This window comes from Cydia strobilella, chromosome Z (genome assembly GCF_947568885.1).
Source record: "Cydia strobilella chromosome Z, ilCydStro3.1, whole genome shotgun sequence".
Taxonomy (NCBI): domain Eukaryota; kingdom Metazoa; phylum Arthropoda; class Insecta; order Lepidoptera; family Tortricidae; genus Cydia; species Cydia strobilella.
This window is the reverse complement of record NC_086068.1, coordinates 49536183-49559495: the sequence shown is the minus strand read 5'-3', so window position 1 is coordinate 49559495 and position 23313 is coordinate 49536183. Positions and strand designations below refer to the sequence as shown.

At 38.9% G+C, this 23313-nt stretch overlaps 1 protein-coding gene across 13 annotated transcripts in view; it reads right to left on the bottom strand.

Moving 5' to 3' along the window:
- Window positions 1–23313, bottom strand: part of LOC134754617 (regulating synaptic membrane exocytosis protein 2) — a 58865-nt gene that overhangs the window by 16223 nt on the left and 19329 nt on the right. For 7 of the 13 annotated variants that reach the window (XM_063690945.1, XM_063690941.1, XM_063690940.1 and 4 more), the window contains exons 10-14: window positions 17530–17688; window positions 4961–5047; window positions 3679–3826; window positions 3167–3294; window positions 2177–2285 (exon numbers count right to left, since the gene is read on the bottom strand). In XM_063690945.1, coding sequence (XP_063547015.1) covers window positions 2177–2285; window positions 3167–3294; window positions 3679–3826; window positions 4961–5047; window positions 17530–17688 — 631 coding nt within the window. The remainder of the gene's footprint in view (window positions 1–2176; window positions 2286–3166; window positions 3295–3678; window positions 3827–4960; window positions 5048–17529; window positions 17689–23313) is intronic. The other 6 variants (XM_063690947.1, XM_063690946.1, XM_063690948.1 and 3 more) reach the window with 3 other exon arrangements.

Here is a 23313-nt window from a genome sequence, read left to right as displayed (position 1 = left end):
AAAACCTGCTATCTTGAAAGCACCTGGGAACAACACACTTTTTTAGAAGTGGTAAAGGTGGCTACATACAAAGATAACCTAAGTGACGGGTTGATGGATGATAACAAAGTAAAAGAACACCAAAAACGAAAAAACCTGCTGGTATGACAAAATGCCGATAAGCATCTTTTCAAGGTTTTGGGACAAAAATTACTTACAAACGACTATAATAAACTCAATAAACACTGAAATTACAAATCATTATTAAGAAATGGCAATATAATTAAGGCACCCTGTAGCATGAGAACGAATCATCTGAGGACGTCAAACCGGCACAGGCGCGTATTAGAAGTGAATTTATTTATTGATCGTATGGCATTACAGTTACTGGATTTAAATTGAATACTAATCTAAAGATTGAGGTTTGCACTTTTCAAATACTCGATGGCACTGAAGTGAATGATTTAAGATATATAAAATAAAAAATATATTTGGACGGACGCGCGAGTTTCTTCATAAAAGACAGCCGGCATTATCTACTTATGTTTAGCAATTTCAAACATTTAAGCCCTGTTCTACACGAGAATAACTGTATATTAGCAGCGCATAACTAAAATGAAAAAAAAAGGGCAATTGTTTTGCTAAAATGATGATCGGTATCAGTATCAAGTGCTCGATATCAAACGCAAAGGTTATAGTTTATAAGATGATAAGTCTTTCGTCAGACGATACTCATCGGAAAATGGTGCTGGGCATCCAGAAATGAAACGAAACTTAAGAGGCCGTAGTCGATTTTGGAGCAAAAATTTTAAATTGATACATTTAGTCTTTGAAATTATACTTGTTTTGTTACGTAATATCTAAATAACAAGTATTAGTTTCTATTAGCACGTTTTCTCATCTTGCCTTTTAATAATGAGGTCGCGAGCGTGCGTCACCGGTAATATGTGAAGAGAAGGGGCAGTTTTTAAAAATTCATTAAAAAATTATGGTGGTAAATTATACAAATTGATGTATAAGAATAGTTTCAGCAAATGTTGTAGATTGTTCAAGTATCCAAATTACGTTGAAATTAAGTCGATTTTTCAGAGAAATTGTAACTTGTTTTGAAGTAATTTCTGGAGAAAATTGAATTCGTTTAACTTTCATTTCCTCGAACTCTAAGTCATATAACAAAAATGTAATCTGATAAAGGCCAAGTACAGAATATGTGTAATACAAATTTACCATTTTTAGCAGTCCAAACTTTACGAAATTTACAAATAAGACCGACAAAATCAATGCTTTACGCGCGTTTACCTAAACGTCCTTCAGAAAAAAAATCATTACTAATTTAGTGAGTCTGTTTTCAAAAAATTGATCTGATAAAAGGCAAGATAAGAAGACGTGCTAATAGAAACCAGTACTTGTTATTTCAATTTGGTAACAAAAGGTGTACAATTTCATCGAAGAAATCTATCAATTTTACATTTTTGCGACTAAAATCGACACCGGCCTCTTCACTCGATAGAGATGAAGATATTGAGAAGGACCAAATTTGACAAAATCCGAACAGAGTTCGAAAGGAATAGCTTTAATGTGTGATAGCATTCACAATAAGCTAACACGGTACGAATAACACGTTCGCAGGGGCAATGATCATATACCTAAATCACATTAAATATCAACATTAGAAAATAACCCCATGGAAAGAACCCTAAATTATGGAAAAACCGTCGAAGGAGCATAATATTTAGCTGAAAAATACTCGGTTTGATGACCCTAAAAGCACAGTTACTCGTAACAGACATAGAAAAAAGTAAGCAATATCTGTGCAAAACTAAATGACTTGCTACATGTAGGTTGCTACAGATCATTTTACAAGAATGCAACTAAAGGTGATGAAGGCAAATACTACGGCTAAGTATAACTTTTAAATTTAGGTTTCATTATTTATTATCTAGCTAGAAGTTTTAAATAAATGATGAATTCTAAGGGCTACATCAGCTACGTGATAATTACTGTAGGTCAAATGATAAGGTCTTATTTTATTATGCTCTTAAACAATTTGCGTCGATATTTTAAGGCAAAAATAAAGTATTGAATTTCGCTGAGAATGTACATTTAGAATTCGTAGAGATTAAAATTTGTTATTCCATAGATATGAACAACCACATTTTAGTGGTGTCCATGAGCAGGGCATTTTCGTGTTATTGACCTTGTGGCGTGCTTCGGTAGGTGAGTGTGGCGCCAATGTGGTGCGGGGCGATCCACTTACGTTCCTCGAGGTCCGCCGACACCTGCGCGCGGACCGCTCGTTGTGCACTCTGCACAAATAATACATTCATGTATAAAGGTACCTACATATTACGAAGAACAGAAAAGTACTGCATTGGATGGCGTGGTGTTTGGTAGGACGAGGCTTGGTTAACTTTCACACTCTGAATCAGGTCGTGAACATGAATACTAAACTAATAATATCTACTCAAAGTTATTGTTACGCTAGGTAGCTTTGAGACAAATTAGGCAATTCCGTATTCTCCCAAGAATTTTATCATATACTTGTAGGCTTTTATGATACACTTTTGTATTATATATTATACTCCTAGAACTTTTCTGAAATACCATGTATGTGTATTACAAAGACATAAATTTAGCATTAAGCTTGGTTACAGATGTAAGTGAATAATTGTTTTCCATCGTCCTTTCTCGGAAACGTTCGTATTTGTCATCCTTCAGTCAACAGTACTTTGTGTATCGAGACTGACTGAAAGAGCAAAACACGTTCGTACGTTTCTGTGAAAATACGATGGAAAATGATTATGCACTACATCTGTACATTTTCCCCATGTTTTTACAAAAATCGAGAGTAACATTATAAGCGAGTTGCCTTAGAAGTGTACGGTATTTATTTTTATGCAAACTTTACTTAATTTAAGTCGGTAGGTATTACAAAAAAGAATCGTGTTCATGAATTCGCTTTGCCACCTTTTTATATTTTCTTATCTTAAATTTAATATTCTAAATAAAAAATCGCATACTGAGTCGGAACACGAGCGGGTTGCTTGGCAGAAAACCAATTTCCTTTAGTTTCAATTAAAAAACGGTTTTATTTTATTTCCACGGATATTAAAAAACGTTTTTTTTTTCAAACAAAATAAAATATCAGAGCATGGTTGAAAAAAAAAAGCTGTTCAATTATTTATACCTGGTGGGGTATTTGAGGCAGCTGTCGTTTCTTGGGGCTGGTGGTGGGCGTGGCGGTTGCGGAGCGCGACTGGAACCGAGGCGCATACGCGTGCGTCGGGAGGCGCGTCGCCTCGCGCTCCTCGCACACTGCAACACAAGCTCCGTTAGCACTCGGCCGCCCCGGCTCAGCCGAGAACACTCTTTCACTAATCACTTAAGTAGTTATAGCAGTAAAAGATCATGCAAGAGATCATGATGAAGGTTCGTTACATCGGTGCGCTGTGCGCACGATTATTATCGTAATTCCGCGTGCACAACGCAATCTAAAAAAGTAGACACAGTCAGCGTGCTCGTAGTCAAGAACGGGACGAGGGCAGTGGAAGATGCGTGAAAACAAAAATAAAGAGGAACAGAGCGAGGAAGTCGATAGTAAGTGGTAGTAAAGTGATGATGAGCGGAGGCGGCGACGCGGTTGTCCCGGCGGTAGTGTTCCATGCGGGGTGGGCCCGCGTATGAGTGAGGCGTGGGCACCTGGGACACCTGGGCCACCTGTGTAGCGCCACGAGCCGTCGCGGTCGGCCGGCGGGGACAGCGAGCGCCGCGGCGACTTGCTGCGCGCGCGCGCCGGCCGCGCGCCCGCCGCCGCCGACTGCGACCGCCCCGTGCTGTAGCCGCCGCTCTGTGTACAACCAACACATCAACTACTTGCCGGGTTTTACCAAAACTTGTATCATATGGAACAAAAACTCGTAAAGCTAAGATCAAATTCTGTGATATGTTTAGCATCCCTCTCCGTTATCTTACTACTTTTGAACCGGGCTGTTTGTCTGGTCTATATTTATTATAACTTTGTTCAAACTAGACATATGAAATCCTAATCTTAGTAGGTACCGAAAAATCAGTTAACTATAGTTTTCACCTCAGCAGCTCGAACAAGCCTACTTTCGTCACTCCCTGGAGTGAGGAAAGTCGCACTTTCCTCACTCCAGGGAGTGAAACAATGTAGCTTTTTAATTTAGTGAAGTAGTATTAGTAGTAGTATCGTATCGTATCTTATCGTATCGTACATATTATAATACTTTTTTTTCTGTTTATTCTGTGTAATTCGAAATACATTTTAACCTTTAATATGTTCTCACTACTGAGGTGAAAAATTATGTGTGCAACACGAGAGCAAAGTTATTTTACATCTCGTGTTTTTGAGTCCCTCGCTACGCTCAAGATTCTACCTTAGAATCACTCGCTTCGCTCGTGATTCAATTGTAGAATCTTTAGCTTTCTCGGGACTCAAAATAAACACTCGCAAGAAAAACCAACTTTCCTCTCTTGTTGCACAAATAACTATTGTCCAAGGACTGTCTCATTTCAAACATAGACAGAGAGAATCATACTATCTTTGTCTTACACTAGTACTAGCACCCAAAAGAAAAGGATGAATATAGTTTTTTTGTTCTTATTTACTGACAAGATTTGCCTGACCAACTATATAGTCCATCTTAAGTGTGCAAGTTGAATGGACGCTCAAGCGGGGCAACCAATGGAGGGTGTAATGCGGCGTCCATGTTAAAAAAATGCAAACATATGCGAACGGTTTCAGTAAGCCAACGTGCCGCTGGAGGCCTCCACTGAGTAGACTTAATGCCGTCTGTACACACTCGTCGAGACACCCCGAGACAGGCCGAGTACGAGTGTGTACATAGTGCTCCCTTCTCGTCTCGCTCTTCCTCGTTTCGTCTCGCGCTTCTCCGAGACTCTCGGCGAGAGGCTCTCGACGAGTGTGTACATCCGGCACAAGAGCAAGCGTGCGACTCACTCTGTCCCTGGTCATGCCGGCGGCGCGCACGCGCCCGGCGGGCGACATGTCGCGACGGCTGCAGCGCGCGCCGTCTGTCTCCATGCGCTGTCACCAACAAAACAACTAAAACTCTGCTACCTACTACTGGCGAGGCGCCCATACGAGTCATAGGTACGACTCCAATTCTACCGAGTTGCTTGTACAGCATCAGATTATATCTAAGCGTTTAATTGTACTTAGCGCCCACATTTGGGAATTACTGATACCGTCAATACATATAAGACCGAATGAAATGTCCCAAATTAGCTGTATTCAGATACATCGGGTGTTGAGAGGATAGCGGACGACCGCTTCTCTATACAAACGTAGTCCCCATTTTCCTTCCTGGATATTGTTGAGTATGGAAAAAAAATCTATACCTAAATATTGTAATTAACCATAATAGTTATGCCTCTTCGTTTGACTTTTTTTAGATTATTTGATTATAGTGGGACAGTATAGGCTCATAATAATAATAACCCCGCCCCGCATTACCTCGCCCCGCGACAGCAGATTGACGGCCGTTTGCCGGCCGCTGAATACTATTTTTAATTTTAAGCAACTTACTCCCACTATGACGCAAGACGCGTGTACAGACGTGCCGTTCACACATAGAAACGCAAGTGATTTTTGATGTATAGAGTGTCCGCCCTGTGCCGCAGGGCAGCTTGTGGCGAGCTGTTGGGGAGTAACAACCTCACGGACCCGAGTGCTCTAGAGAGTCGATCAGGGTCGCCGTCTCCGGCGTGTCTTCGTCGGTCTGAGTGGAACCCCAAAGGACTCTCAGCTCTGGCTTGCCTTCATTGGCCGTCCTGAGGGGAGTTGTCAAGAGCTTATATTGTGGTGTATTTGCATGTGTGCGTCCGCACGCACACAGGCACGGCTACTTGTAATGTACAAATACCAGTAATAAACGAGCATCTATCAGAGCCGGTTGTTTCACCTAAGTACTGCCAGCTGTGTGGTGAAAAAGGACACCTCAAGAAAGTGTGTACTTCCAAAAAGCAGTCCAAGTGTCGTATGAACAATGTTGAAGTGACAGAGTTCGCGGCAGAAGATGTAGACTGCGATAATTGCAAGGAGTATAAACTTCTAAGTTTAAGGTACGTTAATTGTTAATTATAAGCCAATATTACTTTAATGTATCTATTAATGACCTTGAATTGAACATGGAACTGGACTCGGGCTCCGGTGCTACTATTATTAAAGACAAATTATACAAGGAAATGTTATCTAATGTTTCATTATATAAGTGATTAAAAAATGTGTCTATACAATTATCATAAAATAACGCCAATAGGCTTTTTCGTTGCGAATGTAAAATTTATGCTGAAAGAACGATTTTTGAAAATTTACGTTATAAAAAACGGCGGTCCGCCAATATTGGGCCGTGATTTTATGGCAAAGTTTAATTTGTCATTCACTATAGATAACAAATTTGTTACAGATGTAATGTAAACATTAATCAGAGCTCGAGTGAGGTAAAAAAAATCACAACAAGGTTGTTAAATGACTTTAGGAGTTTATTCAAATTTAATAAGTTCAAAGTCCATTTGCAATTGAAAGAAAACGTTAATCCTAAGTATTTCAAACCAAAGTCAGTCCCGTTTGCTCTAAAAGAACGGGTAGGGGAAGAAATCGATCGGCTGGTAGATTTAGGTATACTCGTACCGGTTAATTTTTCTGAATACACAACACCCCTTTAGGCGGGCCAGGACAGATTCGTATTAAATCAGTTGAGGTTTAGGCCTTAATCTGAGTAAGTACGACTCTAAGGTTGCCAGTTTCTATTTAATTCGGATTCTAAATAGGTTTCATTATGAATAGGGCATTTTCTAAGTTATCCAAGTTCCTAAAATGTTAGGTAATTAAAATCTCAAATTAAAATAGTAAAATTTATCAAAACATTAATTCCCACACTCTAGATTTTATGATAGCTGTTCTCAAACATATACTCATTATGTATTTATATTTTCTCCCACCTTGACACCGAACCCTGCCCCAATCATTTTTAACATAATATTAACAACTAATGTTGTACATAACAATTACATGTTAATTAAGTTATGCAATTGCATGTTAATTTTTAAATATTAAGTTCTGTATATTTATTATATTCTACAAAAAATCTCCCACGTCTATGTTATATTGTATAGAATAAAATTATAAATTACGACATCTAAGCTATTTAAATAACCCGCGCAGGAGCCCTTATTCCCTGGAGCGTTCATCGATTTCACGAAATAACACTCAATAGATGGCGTTGACGCGCGGTACGCGAGCGCCGGCAAATATAACGCGTTTTGAACGCAGTGAAGAATAATCTTGATCGTTGTCGATTTCAATAGCAAGTAACATTATTTTTATTGTTATAGCCACTCTTTTATTTTATTTTAATTTTAACCAATAGGTACCTAAACCTGGGTGCCTAGCCAAGATGCCAGTCGTTCGTTCCGCAGCGAACGATAGGGTAATCTCTCTCTATCGCTCTTCCATATTAGTGCGACAGAGACGGTTGCGTTTCGTTCGCTACGGAGCGTAAACGGTTGGCATCTTGGCTAGGCACCCTGGTCATCTGCAAAGCGAAACGCATACGGAACGCGTTTCTATTACGCATTACAGTGGCCAACTATAGATTTGGTTTTAATGTAAACTATAGGTACCTAAACCTGGGTGCCTACCCAAGATGCCAGTCGTTCGGTCCGAAGCGAACGATAGGGTAATCTCTCTATCACTCTTCCATATTAGTGCGACAGAGACGGTTGCGTTTCGTTCGCTACGGAGCGTAAACAGTTGGCATCTTGGCTAGGCACCCTGGTCATCTGCAAAGCGAAACACATACGGAACGCGTTTCTATTACCCATTACAGTGGCCAGCTATAGATTTGGTTTTAATGTAAACTATAGGTACCTAAACCTGGGTGCCTAGCCAAGATGCCAGTCGTTCGTTCCGTAGCGAATGATAGGGTAATCTCTCTCTATCACTCTTACATATTAATGCGACAGAGACAGTTGCGTTTCGTTCGCTACGGAGCGTAAACGGTTGGCATCTTGGCTAGGCACCTTGGTCATCTGGAAAGGGAAAGACATACGGAACCCGTTTCTACTACCCATTCAGAGGCCAGCTACAGATTTGGTTTTAATGTAAACTATAGGTACCTAAACGGTTGGCATCTTGGCTAGGCAACCTGGTCACCTAGAAAGCGAAATACACAAGGAACGCGTTTCTATGACCCATTTTAGAGGCCAGCTACAGATTTGGTTTTAATGTAAATTATATTCTAGGTACCTAAACGGTTGGCATCTTGGCTAGGCACCCTGGTCATCTGCAAAACGAAACACATACGGAACGCGTTTCTACTACCCATTCAGAGGCCAGCTACAAATTTAGTTTTAATGTAAACTACCTATATATGTTCCTAGACGGTTGGCATCTTGGCTAGGCACCCTGAACAGACCCGATCACCTAGGCGAAAAAATTTAATAATTGTGCTATAAAATGTACCTATGATCACCTAAGGATCAAGATTTTCTAATCGCAGTATACACCACTTCTCGGAACTAGCTTGCTGGTTACGAACGAAACAAACGCCTGACGATCGAGCACAGGTCCGTTCCCTAAGCGCTTTCGGCGGAGACCTGGCGGAGACTGAGCGCGCACTCGCGCAGCGTCGGTGCAGCGTGATTTATACGTCTTTTAAAAATATTTAAATTTACGGGAAAATAGGTCCTATAGTTATGATTTTTTTTTATGGGTTCACATAAAGTTAGAGTTTGCTATAATATTATTTTGAGGGCAAAATATAAGTACAATTTGCGATAAAAAAATATAATGCGACCCTGTTTTCACCGAAAAATGAAGAAAACTCGGAAGATATTTTATCAATTTTGTCAATGAGTCACCAAAAAATTATGAAAAAAATATATATGCATCTTCAATCTATGCACTTGTAACATTTGACTTTTTTCCTGAAATTTGTAGTTTCACCAAAAAAAAATAACACGACAGGCCGTTTTGCGGCTTACTTTGCTTATAACTACTAAACGGCTTAATCGATTAAAATTATTTTCAAACTAACAATTTTTTTTTAACAGGTTCTACAAATGCAACATAGCTTTTGTTAATCAAAAAATATTTTCTTAAGAAATCAAATGTTTTTCCACATTTCATGCGTATGCAGCCTGAAAATGGCGTGGCCGCAGACGTGTGCCAGCTTTGAGACGAGGAGGCTGTGTCGCTCGTCGCTCCGTGCCTTCCTTGCACTATGTTCGCTTATGCACAAGCAAAGTGCTATAATATCGGAGTTATTGTGGCCAAAGAATAAATAACTGCAGAGCGCTGATTTGGTTGCGACGCGCATTAGCGCATTACAATGAATATAATGATAATATCCGTATATATTGTACTATAATATACGTATGTTTGAGAAAACTTCATTTGAAATAAATAAATAAATGTTTTCTAATCGACATATTATAATTCATTCAATTTACGTTTTGAATAATGTTCCGTTCCATCTCGAAACAATAAATAATTGATTTAACATAAGCTACCTATTACCTATTACGTCGTATGTATGTATAGTACCTGTTAAAAAAATTGTTTTTGTAGTTTAAAAATAATTTTAATCGATTAAGAACTAGCAAAACGGCCTATCGTATTTTTATTTACGGAAAAACTTACTATTAAGCTCGTCACAGACGGAGCGATAATCTGTCGCGCGTGTAAAGCGCCAAGTCGAGCTAAAACAAAGAGGCATCCTTTTCTCAAAGCCACTCAGGCCATTTCCAACGTCCTGTAATTTTGTGTTGGCTAAAGCTAAAACCCTGAATTTAGTGACACATATGGCATAATATAGCTTAGATATATCCCCAAGAACATTCCATTTAAACTTGTAGTAAGTATAAGAATTATTGCACGTCAAAGTTGCTTACTTTGGTCATTGACACACTCACTCACCAATCATCATAATTCTAAGGTACTTCTAGCAGAGCCACAAGCTGTAAATTTTAATCATAGTAAGTAGTTTTTAGCTTCTCAAGCCATAAAAAACCTAAAAATATTGCAAGATCAGTCACGTTTTAAAGATTTGAGAAATGCATAAGTTACTTTGTAATCCCATATAAATATATGCTACTACAAAGTTACTTTTGCAGTTCCTACAAATAGTAGGTGAAGGTCTACGATGTACGATGTGAGTATGAAGATGTGTATAGTTATAAAATGTGTATAGTATGTGTATCGTATGGCTATGAGTATGGTAAGGATATGAATATGGTATAGGTATGAGTGCGGGTATGGTGTGGGATAGGTAAGGGTATGAGTATTGTACGAGTTATAGTTTGGTATGGCCATGAGTATTGTATAGGTATGAGTACGAGTACCTATAGTGTGGGATGGGTATGAGCTTTGAGAAAAGTGGTAGCTGGCGTACAAGAAGTAGTACCCGAAAACAAGGACTGCCTACAAAAAGAGATGAGATCCCATCAAAAACATTACGTGTAAAAGATGCAAGTCTCACAACACAACGCAATTCTTCAACTACAAAAAAGTTTTGAGATGTAATGTGAAACCAAGTCGGTATTTTAGTCAGTGCCAGGGGGTGTTAAAACATTGTATTTACAGAACTGTTAAAACATTTTTTAGTTTAAAGATAATTTTAATCGAATTGCCGTTTAGTAGAAATAGGCAAAAATACCTAGTAGCAAAACGGCATGTAGTAGTGTTTTTTACGAAAAAACTATAAGTCACAGGAAAAAAATAGTTCCGACTATAACTAATAGTTTGAAATTGATTAGCTATTTTATTTATCAACCAACTACTCGAAAAAAACAATAGTTTAATAGTAAGGTAACGATTCTAAAAATGTAGTACTTAGTTTACAAGTTAACTATTAATGGCATTATTTATATTTATTAATTTATTAAAGAGATAAAAAAAACCTATAAACGCACTATTAATTAATATATTTTTCTTATAATTTTCGACCTCCACTAAATGCATAATCTACTCATACTCAAAGGACAAAATAGCTGCAAAGCAGTCTTTGCAGTCAAAAGTTACACAAATACGAGTATAGCGCCATCGGCGCGCCTCTGGACTGTCTTATTATATTCTTTGAACCTCGTTGCCGTGCCGCGAGTCAAAATTCACGTACGATCGCAGTGAGCGGAGTGCGGGGTGAAGCGGGTACATTTTGCCCAGACGCTCAAGGCCAAATCAGCGAGAATCGTCTTAATTCGTCAAGTTAGACATTCGTAAGTAGTGCGAATAATCTCGTAGCAGATTATTTTTCTCGCGCGCCGTTGCCTAACATGATGAGCACGAGGATAACGATGACGTGTCTTATTTAAACTTTTTAGATAAAAGTGTGACTCCCGTGACAGCTGATAAAATAAGACAGCCGAGAGACAGCCAATGTGGTGTATTTGCATGTGTGTGTCCGCACGCACACAGGCGTTGCTACTTGTAATGTACCAATACCAGGTATAAACGAGCATCTATCAGAGCCGGTTGTTTCACTTAAGTACTTGCATATACCTCATATGCTCCAGGAGTGGTAGTGTTAAAGGGCATAACGCCGCGAGTAACTTTGGAGAAACACCTAGCTGTCGACACCCCTGAGCCGCGGTCCCGCCGGTGTTGCGCCTGGCGCATCAGGTGCCCATCTAACGAATGACGAGTCACCACCTGCCTCGATAACTTGTGCAATGGCAGGCAGGTGGTGGTGGTATGGCAGGTGTCCGGACTTCTTTGCCATAGCCCAGTCTTATTTTCCACCCAAACTTAAACCATAGACCAGTACTCTGTCCATATTCTCTACAATAGCTTCCAAATTCCAATGCCTGCTGAAACCGGTTCACGGGTATCTATTGATGTACCCGTGAATGGGTTCCAGCAGGCGTTCTATATGCCATCAAATCTCTCCAAACGGCCTCTACGTGTTGGATAGTCGTTAGCAAGATGCATAAGACGCGAGCTGGCACAGTGGCTGGTAACAGCCACTTGGTAGAAAGCGGCGCACACCTCTCGACACCCCTGAACCGCTCACACCGGTGTTGCTCCTGATCGTCTTTACGACGGCAGTTTCAGGGGCCCATCTAGTCAGCGGCAAGTCACCGCCTGCCTCGATAACGTGTACAGCTATTGTTATGGCAGGTGTCCGGACCTCTCAGGTCATTAATCAGGTCAAGTCAGTATCATTAATATCTCGAGTTCTAAATAACGTAGAATCACACACTTAGTGTCTATGTATACATACTTGGTGTACAGAAATTCTACTAGATATTTTTAGAGTCGAGTTCCCAAAGGATATCAAACAAACAAAACTCTGTTCCTAAGCTTCCGCTGTCCATCCGGCTGTCTGCGTGTTAACAATAGCTAGACTGTTCAGATTTCTACAGAAGTTGTTTTTCTATTGCTGCTTTAACATACATTCATAAAAATAAAAATAAATTAAAAATTAAACAGAAACGTAATTTTATGGCGTTTTTTTACGCGCTCATAATAATCGGCATATATCTAGAACCGTAATATCAAAGATAGATATAACTCCGTAATAGATGGATACAGTCTAAGGAAAAAACGTGCCTCGAAAATCAAGAAAATTTGATTCTCGTTCAGAGGGCGCTACTAGCTTTGGCTTACTGTCATATAGATGGCGTTGACGGTTTCGTTTGTTATTTAACAATTTTAACGCATATCAGTGAAAGAACATGGGTCAAAATCATAGAAATAATTAATGCAAATAAAAAAAATCATTTATCCATATTTAAATACATTTTATCGTATTGTAATATGTAGACACTTGAAATTTCCGCAGATTATGTATAACTATAGCCTATATAATAACAAGTAATATGAATATAATAACGTTAATAATTGGTTTTTTAACATAACTGAAACCAAATATATAAATAAACACCAATTTTTTATTTTCAAGTGATTTAGTAACTGAGATATCGGTAAAATACTTATTTAGTTGAATTCCTCATATATGTATAGTTAGACACCAAGTTTGTGATTCTAAGTGACTTAGAACTCGAGATATTAATATCTCGAGAACTAGCTGTGCCCGCGGCTTCGCCTGCGTGGAATTCGGTCTGTGTCAGTAAGCGGCTAATTCACTCCTAATTTATCTCCTGTCCCCTGGAGGCGGAACTTAAAGTAAAGTTGACAGATGGATACGCCAGAGGACTGTAGTCCAGATAAAATATTTTACAATTAGGTACCTCCCACTAAATAATCCTACACTCCAAAATCAATATTTTTGTTGCCCTTATTCAAATTTTTGACGTGATTTAAACGACATAGTAGGTGTATATCGAACGATACAGTACCATTTTTGTATTTTTACGTCCTTGACTGTACCTATCCAAATCGGGTACACTACATAATTCCGAAAATTTTTATTCCGAATTTTAGAATGTCGAATTTTATCATTTCGATTTTTAAATGCTCGACCCATCAAAATTCCGACTGTCATAATTACGAATGATAAAAATCACAAAGATATATGTTTTCAAAAACCCAAAAAGCCGAATTTCGTAAATTCCGAACTACATAATTCCGACTATAACAATTCCGACAGTGACAAACGCCGTATTTACAATTAACGATTTTCAAAATCACGAATTCTGAATTGCCCTTATTCCGAATTGATGTGATTCCTATTTTAAATATCCCAATTTTTTTAATATCCTAATTAAGATATTCCGAATGTATTGTTAAATTTCGTTTTCTTGACGGTCGCGGTTCTAAACAAACCTAATCCACTTTTCTGGCAACAGTTCATTTTCTTGGGGGTCGCAATTCTAACCTAACCTAACCCACTTCTGGCTACAGTTCGTTTTCTTGGGGGTCGCAGTTTTAACCTAACCTGACCCACTTCTGGCAACAGTTCGGGTTTGCAGGGTCGCAGTTCTGCCTAAATTACTTATGCCGAATTTAACATGATGCGGCACGACAGGCACCCGTAATTTCATTTTTCCGACCTTACAAAAAACCTAATTTCTGAATACCGAATCACTAAGTAAAACGTGAGTTTTTATTTGAATATCACGAATTTCATTTTTCCGACCTTACAAAAGACCGAATTTCTGAATACCGAATTATTTTATTTCCAATCTCGGACAATGATATTTCGGAATTTAGGAATTCGGAAAAAAATATTTTCGGAAAAATGTAAAATCGGAACTTTAAGCTTTCGGCCAAGTGACAATCGGATTTTAAGTTTTCGGAAATAGCAAATTCGTGATTTTATTCCATAGTGTTTTTAAAAGTCGTAATTTTGATATTTCGGACTTATAAAAAATCGGGATTATGAAAATCATGGTAATAAAAATCGTAAAAACGTATTTCAGAATATTTGGGTGTTTCCCATCCAAAACGGTCCTCCAGTCAAATCAGTCTAAGCATGATCCCTAGGACTCAAACTATCTCTATACCAAATTTAAACTAAATTGGTTTAGCGGTTTAAGCGTGAAGAGGAATTAAAAAAGTATTATTTTTTCATATTTTTTGTGTTTTCACTCCGGAATGGTGTCATTTTGATATCATAAATGAATTCTGCATACCCGATTTATACAAAAACGATACCTAACTTGGCCTAGTAGCTTAAATGATATAAGTAGTTATCAAGATAAAGTTTTAACCCCTTTTTCACCACCTTGGGGGATGAATTTTTAAAATAAAAACGCTGAAAGTAATTTTCTTGATTTTTAATATAATACCTTTTTGCAAAGTTTCAAGTTCCTAGCTTAAAATAAAATTTGCACCCCAAGACAAACTTTCATCCCCTTTTCAATCCCCTGAGGGGTTAAATTTCCAAAAACGTCGAAGTTACTTTTTTGTAATCGTCTATTATGCCTTTCTAAGAAGTTTCAAAGCATTTGAAATGGATTCAAACTTTCTACCCCCTTTTAACCCCGTTAGGGGACGAATTCCTGAAAACGCTGAAATCACTTTTCCTGTATTATAATATTATGCCCATATACAAAGTTTCAAGTAACGCACTCGAAAAAAAATTGATCTCCATACAAACTTTCAACCTCTTTTTCACCTCCTTAGGCGATGAATTTTCAAAAACGCTGAAATTAGTTTTCTTGTATTTCAATAATATATCTTTTTACGAAGTTTCAAATAACTACCTTAAAATAAATCTTGAACCCCATACAAACTTTCATCCCCTTTTTAACCCCCTTAGGGGTGAAATTTCTCAAATTTTTATAGCCTATAACCTGGCCGTGGATTTTTTCGACAGATTAGTAAAGTTTGCATCAAAATCCGTTCAGCCGTTTTCATTTGATGCGCGGTCAAATAAACAGACAAACAGATAAACAGATAAACAGATAAACAGACAAAAATTTTAAAAACTGTTGGAATGTGTTCTGTTATCGATTCTAAGTATCCCCAGCCAATTTTTTTCGAATATCTTCCATGTACAGACTTTCGACCCTCTTCCGCTTTATTATATGTATAGAAGATTAAATATAATTCAAAATGGCCGCCATAAAATTAAATATGGCCGACGGAGGAGTTGGTTCCTATCAAAAACTTAAAGCTATGGACCTAACAAGTGCCTGAAAAAAATTGGTGCTTTTGTCCAGCGTGTCCACATTTACGACAATTTGTTCGAGCACTCTGCCCCACTATATTCACATGATGTGCTAGTACTGATTGATCTGTGATTTTATAAAAGTCGTGGTGGTCCTATTGTTTTGGGGTCGCTAGCTGTAAAGAATGTAGAGATGTTGCTACAAGCTATGACAAAAATAGCGAAATCTTAGCGCAACTAACGTACAAACACTATGCCTACATATACTTTTTATATGCGTATTTATATGATCCTATTTTGTTTGTTATGTCACGCTAAGCAGTCGCAAAGTACATATAATTTAAACATGCTAAATACTGATAAGTGATAAGTTGATAACAGATTGAATATTATGACGATACCAAAAAAGTGAAAGGAAGTATTACGTCTACGTATTAGTTATATATACAGGTACGTGAGTAATTTATAGTTTGTCGAATCGTTGAACAAGTAGTTATTACAAGTTAGCTGCTGCACGAAAAACGTTACTACCTATGAAAATGTAGACATGCGTGGGGTCTACGGACCTTTTTCCTTTTGTAACGGAAAAGTGCTACAGGCGACGTAGGAGGGCATATTCGACTTGATTTTATACTGATTAGCAAGCAGTGCATCTCCCGCGCTACTAACGCATGTACTAGATTTGTTGCGATTAGTGTCATATAAATAAACATAAGATTTTATATTGATTTGCAGGAAGTGCATCTCCCGCGCTCCTAACGCTTGTACTAGATTTGTTGCGATTAGTGTCATATAAATAAACATAAGATTTTATATTGATTTGCAGGAAGTGCATCTCCCGCGCTCCTAACGCTTGTACTAGATTTGTTGCGATTAGTGTCATATAAATAAACATAAGATTTTATATTGATTTGCAGGAAGTGCATCTCCCGCGCTCCTAACGCTTGTACTAGATTTGTTGCGATTAGTGTCATATAAATAAACATAAGATTTTATATTGATTTGCAGGAAGTGCATCTCCCGCGCTCCTAACGCTTGTACTAGATTTGTTGCGATTAGTGTCATATAAATAAACATAAGATTTTATATTGATTTGCAGGAAGTGCATCTCCCGCGCTCCTAACGCTTGTACTAGATTTGTTGCGATTAGTGTCATATAAATAAACATAAGATTTTATATTGATTTTCAGGAAGTGCATCTCCCGCGCTACTAACGCATGTACTAGATTTGTTGCGATTAGTGTCATGTAAATAAACATAAGGTTTTCAAAGAACGACTAGGTGTGCCTCCAGTGTTTGTCTGATGTTTTACCGCAGTTAGACGAAAGCGTTTGGTCCGCAGAAGCAATATGAAGAATATATTTTTCACCACGCCAGCTCGTAAAGATCCTCTTTATACTTCAAAAACTGATGAGAAAGTTGCATTTTATCCACAAGAGTGGCAAAGTAATCAGATGCAAATTTTGAGTTGTTTCCTACTGTTAATTTTGAATGATAAATAGTTAATAACGTTCATTTGAATTTGATTTGTAATATTTTAGTTAGTATTTTCCTCGCGTTGGTATGGTGAAAAATGTTATGTTTCACTCGGGAGCAAAGTTCGTTTAAAAACACTCTAGCCTTGGAACCCTCACAACGCTCAAGATTTCACTTTTCGAACCAACATTCGATTCAATTTTGGAATCCTTTGCCTGCTGGGAGCACGAGGTACTTTGGAATCGCATGCGTACTTGCGCATTAAATGTGATAAAAAGGCGGATACTGGCCGGAAAGTCCTGTGCCGACGTCATAGCTAAGTAGGTACTTGTTCTCAGCTGCGCTGCGCGTGCGTTAAGTCCAGATGACTAACCTCGTGGGGCAGCGGAGGGCTGGAGCTGGACGCGAAGCTGGAGAGCGAGTGGTGGCGGCGCAGGTCGCACTCGCTGGGCGTGTCGGAGTAGGCACCTACTTGTTTTCAGCTGCGCTGCGCGTGCGTTAACTCTGGATGACTAACCTCGTGGGGCGGCGGAGGGCTGGAGCTGGACGCGAGGCTGGAGAGCGAGTGGTGGCGGCGCAGGTCGCACTCGCTGGGCGTGTCGGAGTCCGACAGCCGCGACGTGGACGTCGACGGCGGCGACAAGTGCTCGCCCTCCGCGTCCTCTTCGCGGTAGCGCTGCATCACCACATTTCATTACATCATATATAATCCTTTATAAAAGTTAGTATTAAATTGCTTCGTAACGAAAAGCTTACACTGCGATCGTATACGATTCAACTCACTTTGTGACAAAAACATTTTTACTCGTACACAATAGTTTTTTATGATTTGAACGTATTTTTTAGTGTTCTGCGTTTTCATGTAAAATGTATGTACAATTGTGTCACAACAATAACGAGGGAAGTATAAATAGAGAAAATGTTTTTCCACGTCTAAATATTTTCCATTCTCCATGATTTTTAGGGTTCCGTACCCAAAGGGTAAAAACGGGACCCTATTACTAAGACTCCGCTGTCCGTCTGTCCGTCTATCCGTCTGTCACCAGGCTGTATCTCATGAACCGTGATAGCTAGACAGTTGAAATTTTCACAGATGATGTATTTCTGTACAAATACTAAGAACAGAATAATATAAATATTTAAATGGGGCTCCCATACAACAAACGTGATTTTTTTGCTGTTTTTTTCCGTAATGGTACGGAACCCTTCGTGCGCGAGTCCGACTCGCACTTGGCCGGTTTTTAGTATGTTATTGACACCATGAAAAACTACACATGCCAACTATGTTTACCACTAAATTTTTGCAAATAAATATATCTTTATAAGTTTATAGGTTTAACTTTTTTCTAAATTTGCAATACAATATATGTATATATAGAAGGTGACTTAGCCATTAGACAAACCCTGAAATCCCACGAAGGGTTACTTCTCAGAAATGCTCTTACGTATTTTTTTTTTATTAGAACAAAATTAAAAAAAAAAAATCCAATGATCGACAACAAAAAGAAATATACTGTACTAGTTTTTGCCCGCGGCTTCGCCCGCGTGATTTAAGAATCTATGTCGTTTTGTCTGATGTATAGGGTGCGGGGAGGCAGGGGAAGGTGATCTTCGAAAATATGGTTTTCTAACGACTTACAAAAGAAGGTTTTTATGGTTTATGGTTATACTTAGTATGGTTGGTACTTAGAATGGAAACCTATTTATAAGAACTTAAAAATAATAAGACACCAGGATCAGACAGCCTTCCCGCAGAGATCTATAAGTACAGTGGACCGAACGTTAACAACAGGTTGTTTGAACTGATACTGAGGATTTGGGAATCAGAAACTGTTCCTCAAGACTGGAGAGATGCCTCTATTTGTAAACTGTACAAGGGTAAGGGGCAGATTTCTGACTGCGGTTCTTATAGAGGCATCTCCCTTCTATCCGCTGCCAGTAAAATCTTAGCGCATATACTTAACACCCGCCTAGGTTGCCTAGCAGAACAGCTCTTGCCGGAGAGCCAGTGCGGATTTCGACCTTATAGGGGCACTGTTGATGCTATATTTGTTCTAAAACAAATCCAAGAAAAAAGCTTAGAACAAAACTGTCCCCTATATATGTGCTTTGTAGACCTTGAGAAGGCTTTCGACCGCGTGCCGCGTGAAGCTCTCTGGCTTGTTTTGCAAAAAACTGGGTGTCCCGAAAAGTTCGTTAACTTAGTCAGACAGTTTCATGAAAATATGATGGCTACAGTTCGACATGAAAACGAGTTTTCGGAACGATTTCCAGTCACCAGTGGAGTCAAACAGGGTTGTGTGATGGCTCCTACTCTTTTTGCGTTGTATTTCTCCACAGTACTTGAGGACTCGCTCCTTGGGTGCTCTGGGCAAATACAACTGAGCGTTCGTTCTGACAGAAGTGTTTTTGACCTGTCTCGATTCAAGTCTAAGATGAAGGCCACAAGGCTCTCCGTACTCGAGATTCTCTATGCCGACGACGTTTGCTTAATGGCCAATAGCATGGAGACGCTTCAGTCCTACATGGATGCTCTGCAAAGGTCGTGCCTTAGATTTGGCTTAGTAATAAGCATATCCAAGACTCAAGTGCTAAAACAACCAGCCCGTAAATGCGAAGCGGACACTTCCAACCTAACTATAGAAGGGAAACCCCTGACAGAAGTGTCCTCTTTCAAGTATCTTGGGAGCCAGATCAGAAAGGATAACAGACTATCCTCCGAGATCCCATGTAGGATTGCTAAGGCTGCGTCCACTTTCGGTCGGTTAACGCATCGTGTTTGGGGATCGCATGATCTAAAGCTGCAGACGAAGTTGTCGGTGTACAAAGCCATGGTTCTTCCGATTCTTTTGTATGCTTCGGAAACATGGTGTTTGTACAAAGGCGACATTCGCTTGCTGGACACGTTCCACTTACGCTGTCTACGTTCCATTCTGCGAATAAAATGGCAAGATCGTGTCCCCAACACAGAGGTACTTCGTCGTTGTAAAATGCCTGGCATGGAGGCGCTCTTGATGAAGGGTCAGCTGAGGTGGTGTGGGCATGTTTGGCGTATGAGTGATTGTAGACTACCTAAAGCCGTTTTCTACTCCCAGCTATCAGCTGGTAAACGGAAGCAAGGTGGGCAGCACCTACGTTACAAGGACATGCTTAAGCGTCACCTAACTGCCTGCGGTATACCACCTGACAAATGGGAGGAGTATGCTTCTCAGCGGCCAGAATGGCGTTCTCGTGTTAAGATGAGCGTAAAGAACTTTGAAGACGCTCGTCTCATTGAACTTGATACGAAACGTCAGATACGTAAGTCCCGGCCGAAACCCTCCTATAATTACACTTACAATGATTCTGGTCAGCTTTACTGCCCCACCTGCGATAGAGTCTTTAAAAATAAGTTCGGCTTTGCCAGCCATGTCAGAGCCCACGCTCGTAATTAGCTAGGGTCGCCGTTGCCGATTACGGCATGGAGCTATATATAAGAAGCAAACAGACAACCACCTTCTTGCAGCACCTTGAATGTAATGTACTCATTACGGATGCAGGAAGTTTCCCGATGACTTACTCCTCCCGCGCCCCGTGCGTCCCGCCGCGCCGCCCGCACTCGCCTAGGTACCGATTGACGACGATCGAGATGGCACCAAATATAAATTTAAAAATCTATAAGGATAACGCGGGTCTCGTTCCATACCTCAAAAGCAAAAATAGAACCCTTGATAGGATCACGTGTCGCTGTCTGCCAGTCCGTCTGCTACAACCGATTTGCTTCGAAACTACTGGACCGTTTGAATTGCAATCTGGCCTAAATACGAGTACTTTCAAGAATTTTCATGAACACATTATTAAATTTCAAAATCAATACCGATACGAACGACACCCATATTGATATTTAGACATTTCAACCCCATTGCACCCCAACAGGGGAGATGATTTTTCACGTCCGCCACGTTGGATTTTAAAATCGTTGTTGTTTTCGTAATCAGTGGCCCGATAAACCATAGAAACAATACCCATGTTGATTTTCAGACTTTGTCACCACAACCTGAAACACGTGTTTATTCATTTATCGTTAGGAATACTCGTGTGAAGTTTAGAATAAAATAGTCGAAACGGACGTGGTTTCCCCATACAAATTTTGTACCCTTATTTAAAATTCATCCCCTTAAGGGAATTACCCTTAAGGGGATGAATTTTAAAAAACCCCTTCTAGGTCCAACGGTTTGGGCTGGGCGTTGATTTAAGTGAGTCAGTCAGTCAAGATTTTTACGTTTATATATATAGACCAGCTGTTGCCCGCGACTTCGTACGCGTGGATTTGTATGTTGGTGGTTATATATTCTACATGAGCATAATATAGAACATTATGCAGCAAAAGATATCAGTAGGGACGGTTAATCATTTGTTATACAACGCATAAAATTTGTCTTTCACAAACTACGAAGTTTCAAGACCCTAACTGAAAAAAATTGTTCCCGATATAATCCCTCTCGACCCTATTAGAAGATTTACAAGTCCACTATTTAAAAAAAATATTTCCTTCCGAAACTATTAATACAAACTTTTCAGAAACGGTGTAAGTAATCAGTTTTCGTCTATTTTAATATAATGCCCTTTTTACCAAGTTTCAAGTTCCTAGTGTAAAAGAAAATTTGTACAACATATAAACTTACATCCCCTTTTTAACCCCTTTAGGGGTTGAATTTTTAAGAACGTTGAAATAACTCTTGGAATCTTATACAATGCCTTTCTAAGAAGTTTCAAAGCATTTGTAATAAATTCACTTTCAACCCCTTTTTAACCATTTTAGGGAATGAATATTTAAAAACGCTTAAATTACTTTTCTTGTATTCTAATAATATGCCTTTGTACAAAGATTCAAGTCCCGCACTCAAAAAAAAATTTGATCTACATACAAACTTTCAACTCCATTTATACCACCTTGGGGGATGAATTTTCAATAATGCTGAAACAAGTTTTTTTTTCTTTTAATTGTATATCTTTCTATGAAGTTTCAAGTACCTAGCTTAAAATAAAATTAGGACCACGACAAACTTTCAACCCCTTTTTAACCACTTTAGGGGATGAATTTTTAAAAACGCTGAAATCACTTTTCTTGTATTCTAATAACATGCCTTTATGCAAAGATTCAAGTCGCGCACTTAAAAAAATGTTTGACCTCCATACAAACTTTCTACCCCTTTTTAACCACCTTAAGGGATGAATTTTCAAAAACGCTAAAATTAGCTTTCTTCTCTTTCAATTAAATACCTTTTTACGAAGTTTCAAACTCTTAGCTTAAAATATAATTTGGACCCTATACAAACTTTCAACCCCTTTTTAACCCTTTTAAGGAATGAATTTTTAAAAAAGGTTCAGCAAAAATGTCAGACCATCAGGCCTCTTGCCATCCGTGCGGCACAACCCTGCAATGGAGGCTCCAAAACGCAAGGAATATTGGCCGACACCAAAGCCCTGCGGATGACATCATTGATGGCATGATGCCTGGAAAAACGGCCCGCGCACTTCATGCAGCTAAGGCGATGGTGACCGTCTTCTTCAACCATGACCCCCCAAATGCATCGATGTGCTTCGCACACCTTACACCCCAAACGCAAGGCAACCGCGATTCTTAAAGAATCATTATGTAAAAGTGTGCCTAGCTTATTAATGTCACAAATAAAAAAGATAATAAATAAGGTCGAAGAAGGTTTCATACTATTTATTACCTCCAAAGCAAAAAATCGTCCCGTTGTTATGATACTTTGTATACTGATTCTAAATACCCTAATGCATATGTACATTTCGGCTTTGTCCAATGGCTATGGACAACCTGTATATATATATATTTGTTCAATTAAAGCGAAACCTATAAACCTAGAATATAATTATTATGCTGAGTAGAGAATACCTTAAGGCATTAAGTCCGCCATTTGTACCTACTTATTTTTTATTGTGCAATAAAGTTTAAAATTAATAAATAATAAAATAGTTCTGTACCTATAGATGACAGAAAAAACTATTAGAAATGTTAGTCGGACTTAATTACTTTTTCACATAAAAAAATGTGTAATGTACGGAACCCTTAGAACGCGAGGCCGACTCGCACGTGGCCGGTTTTATTATGTATGTTACTAACTCATATCAGTCGCTTAACTTCAAACTCCGGTAATTCCATCTCTCAGATGATGAGATTTTGGATAAAAGAAAGGGGAAAAAATATGGTAGATATTTGCTGAGAGGGTCGAATGGATTTACCTGAGTTTGAAGTTAAGCGACACATACATATATGGGTTATGCCTGAAATAAA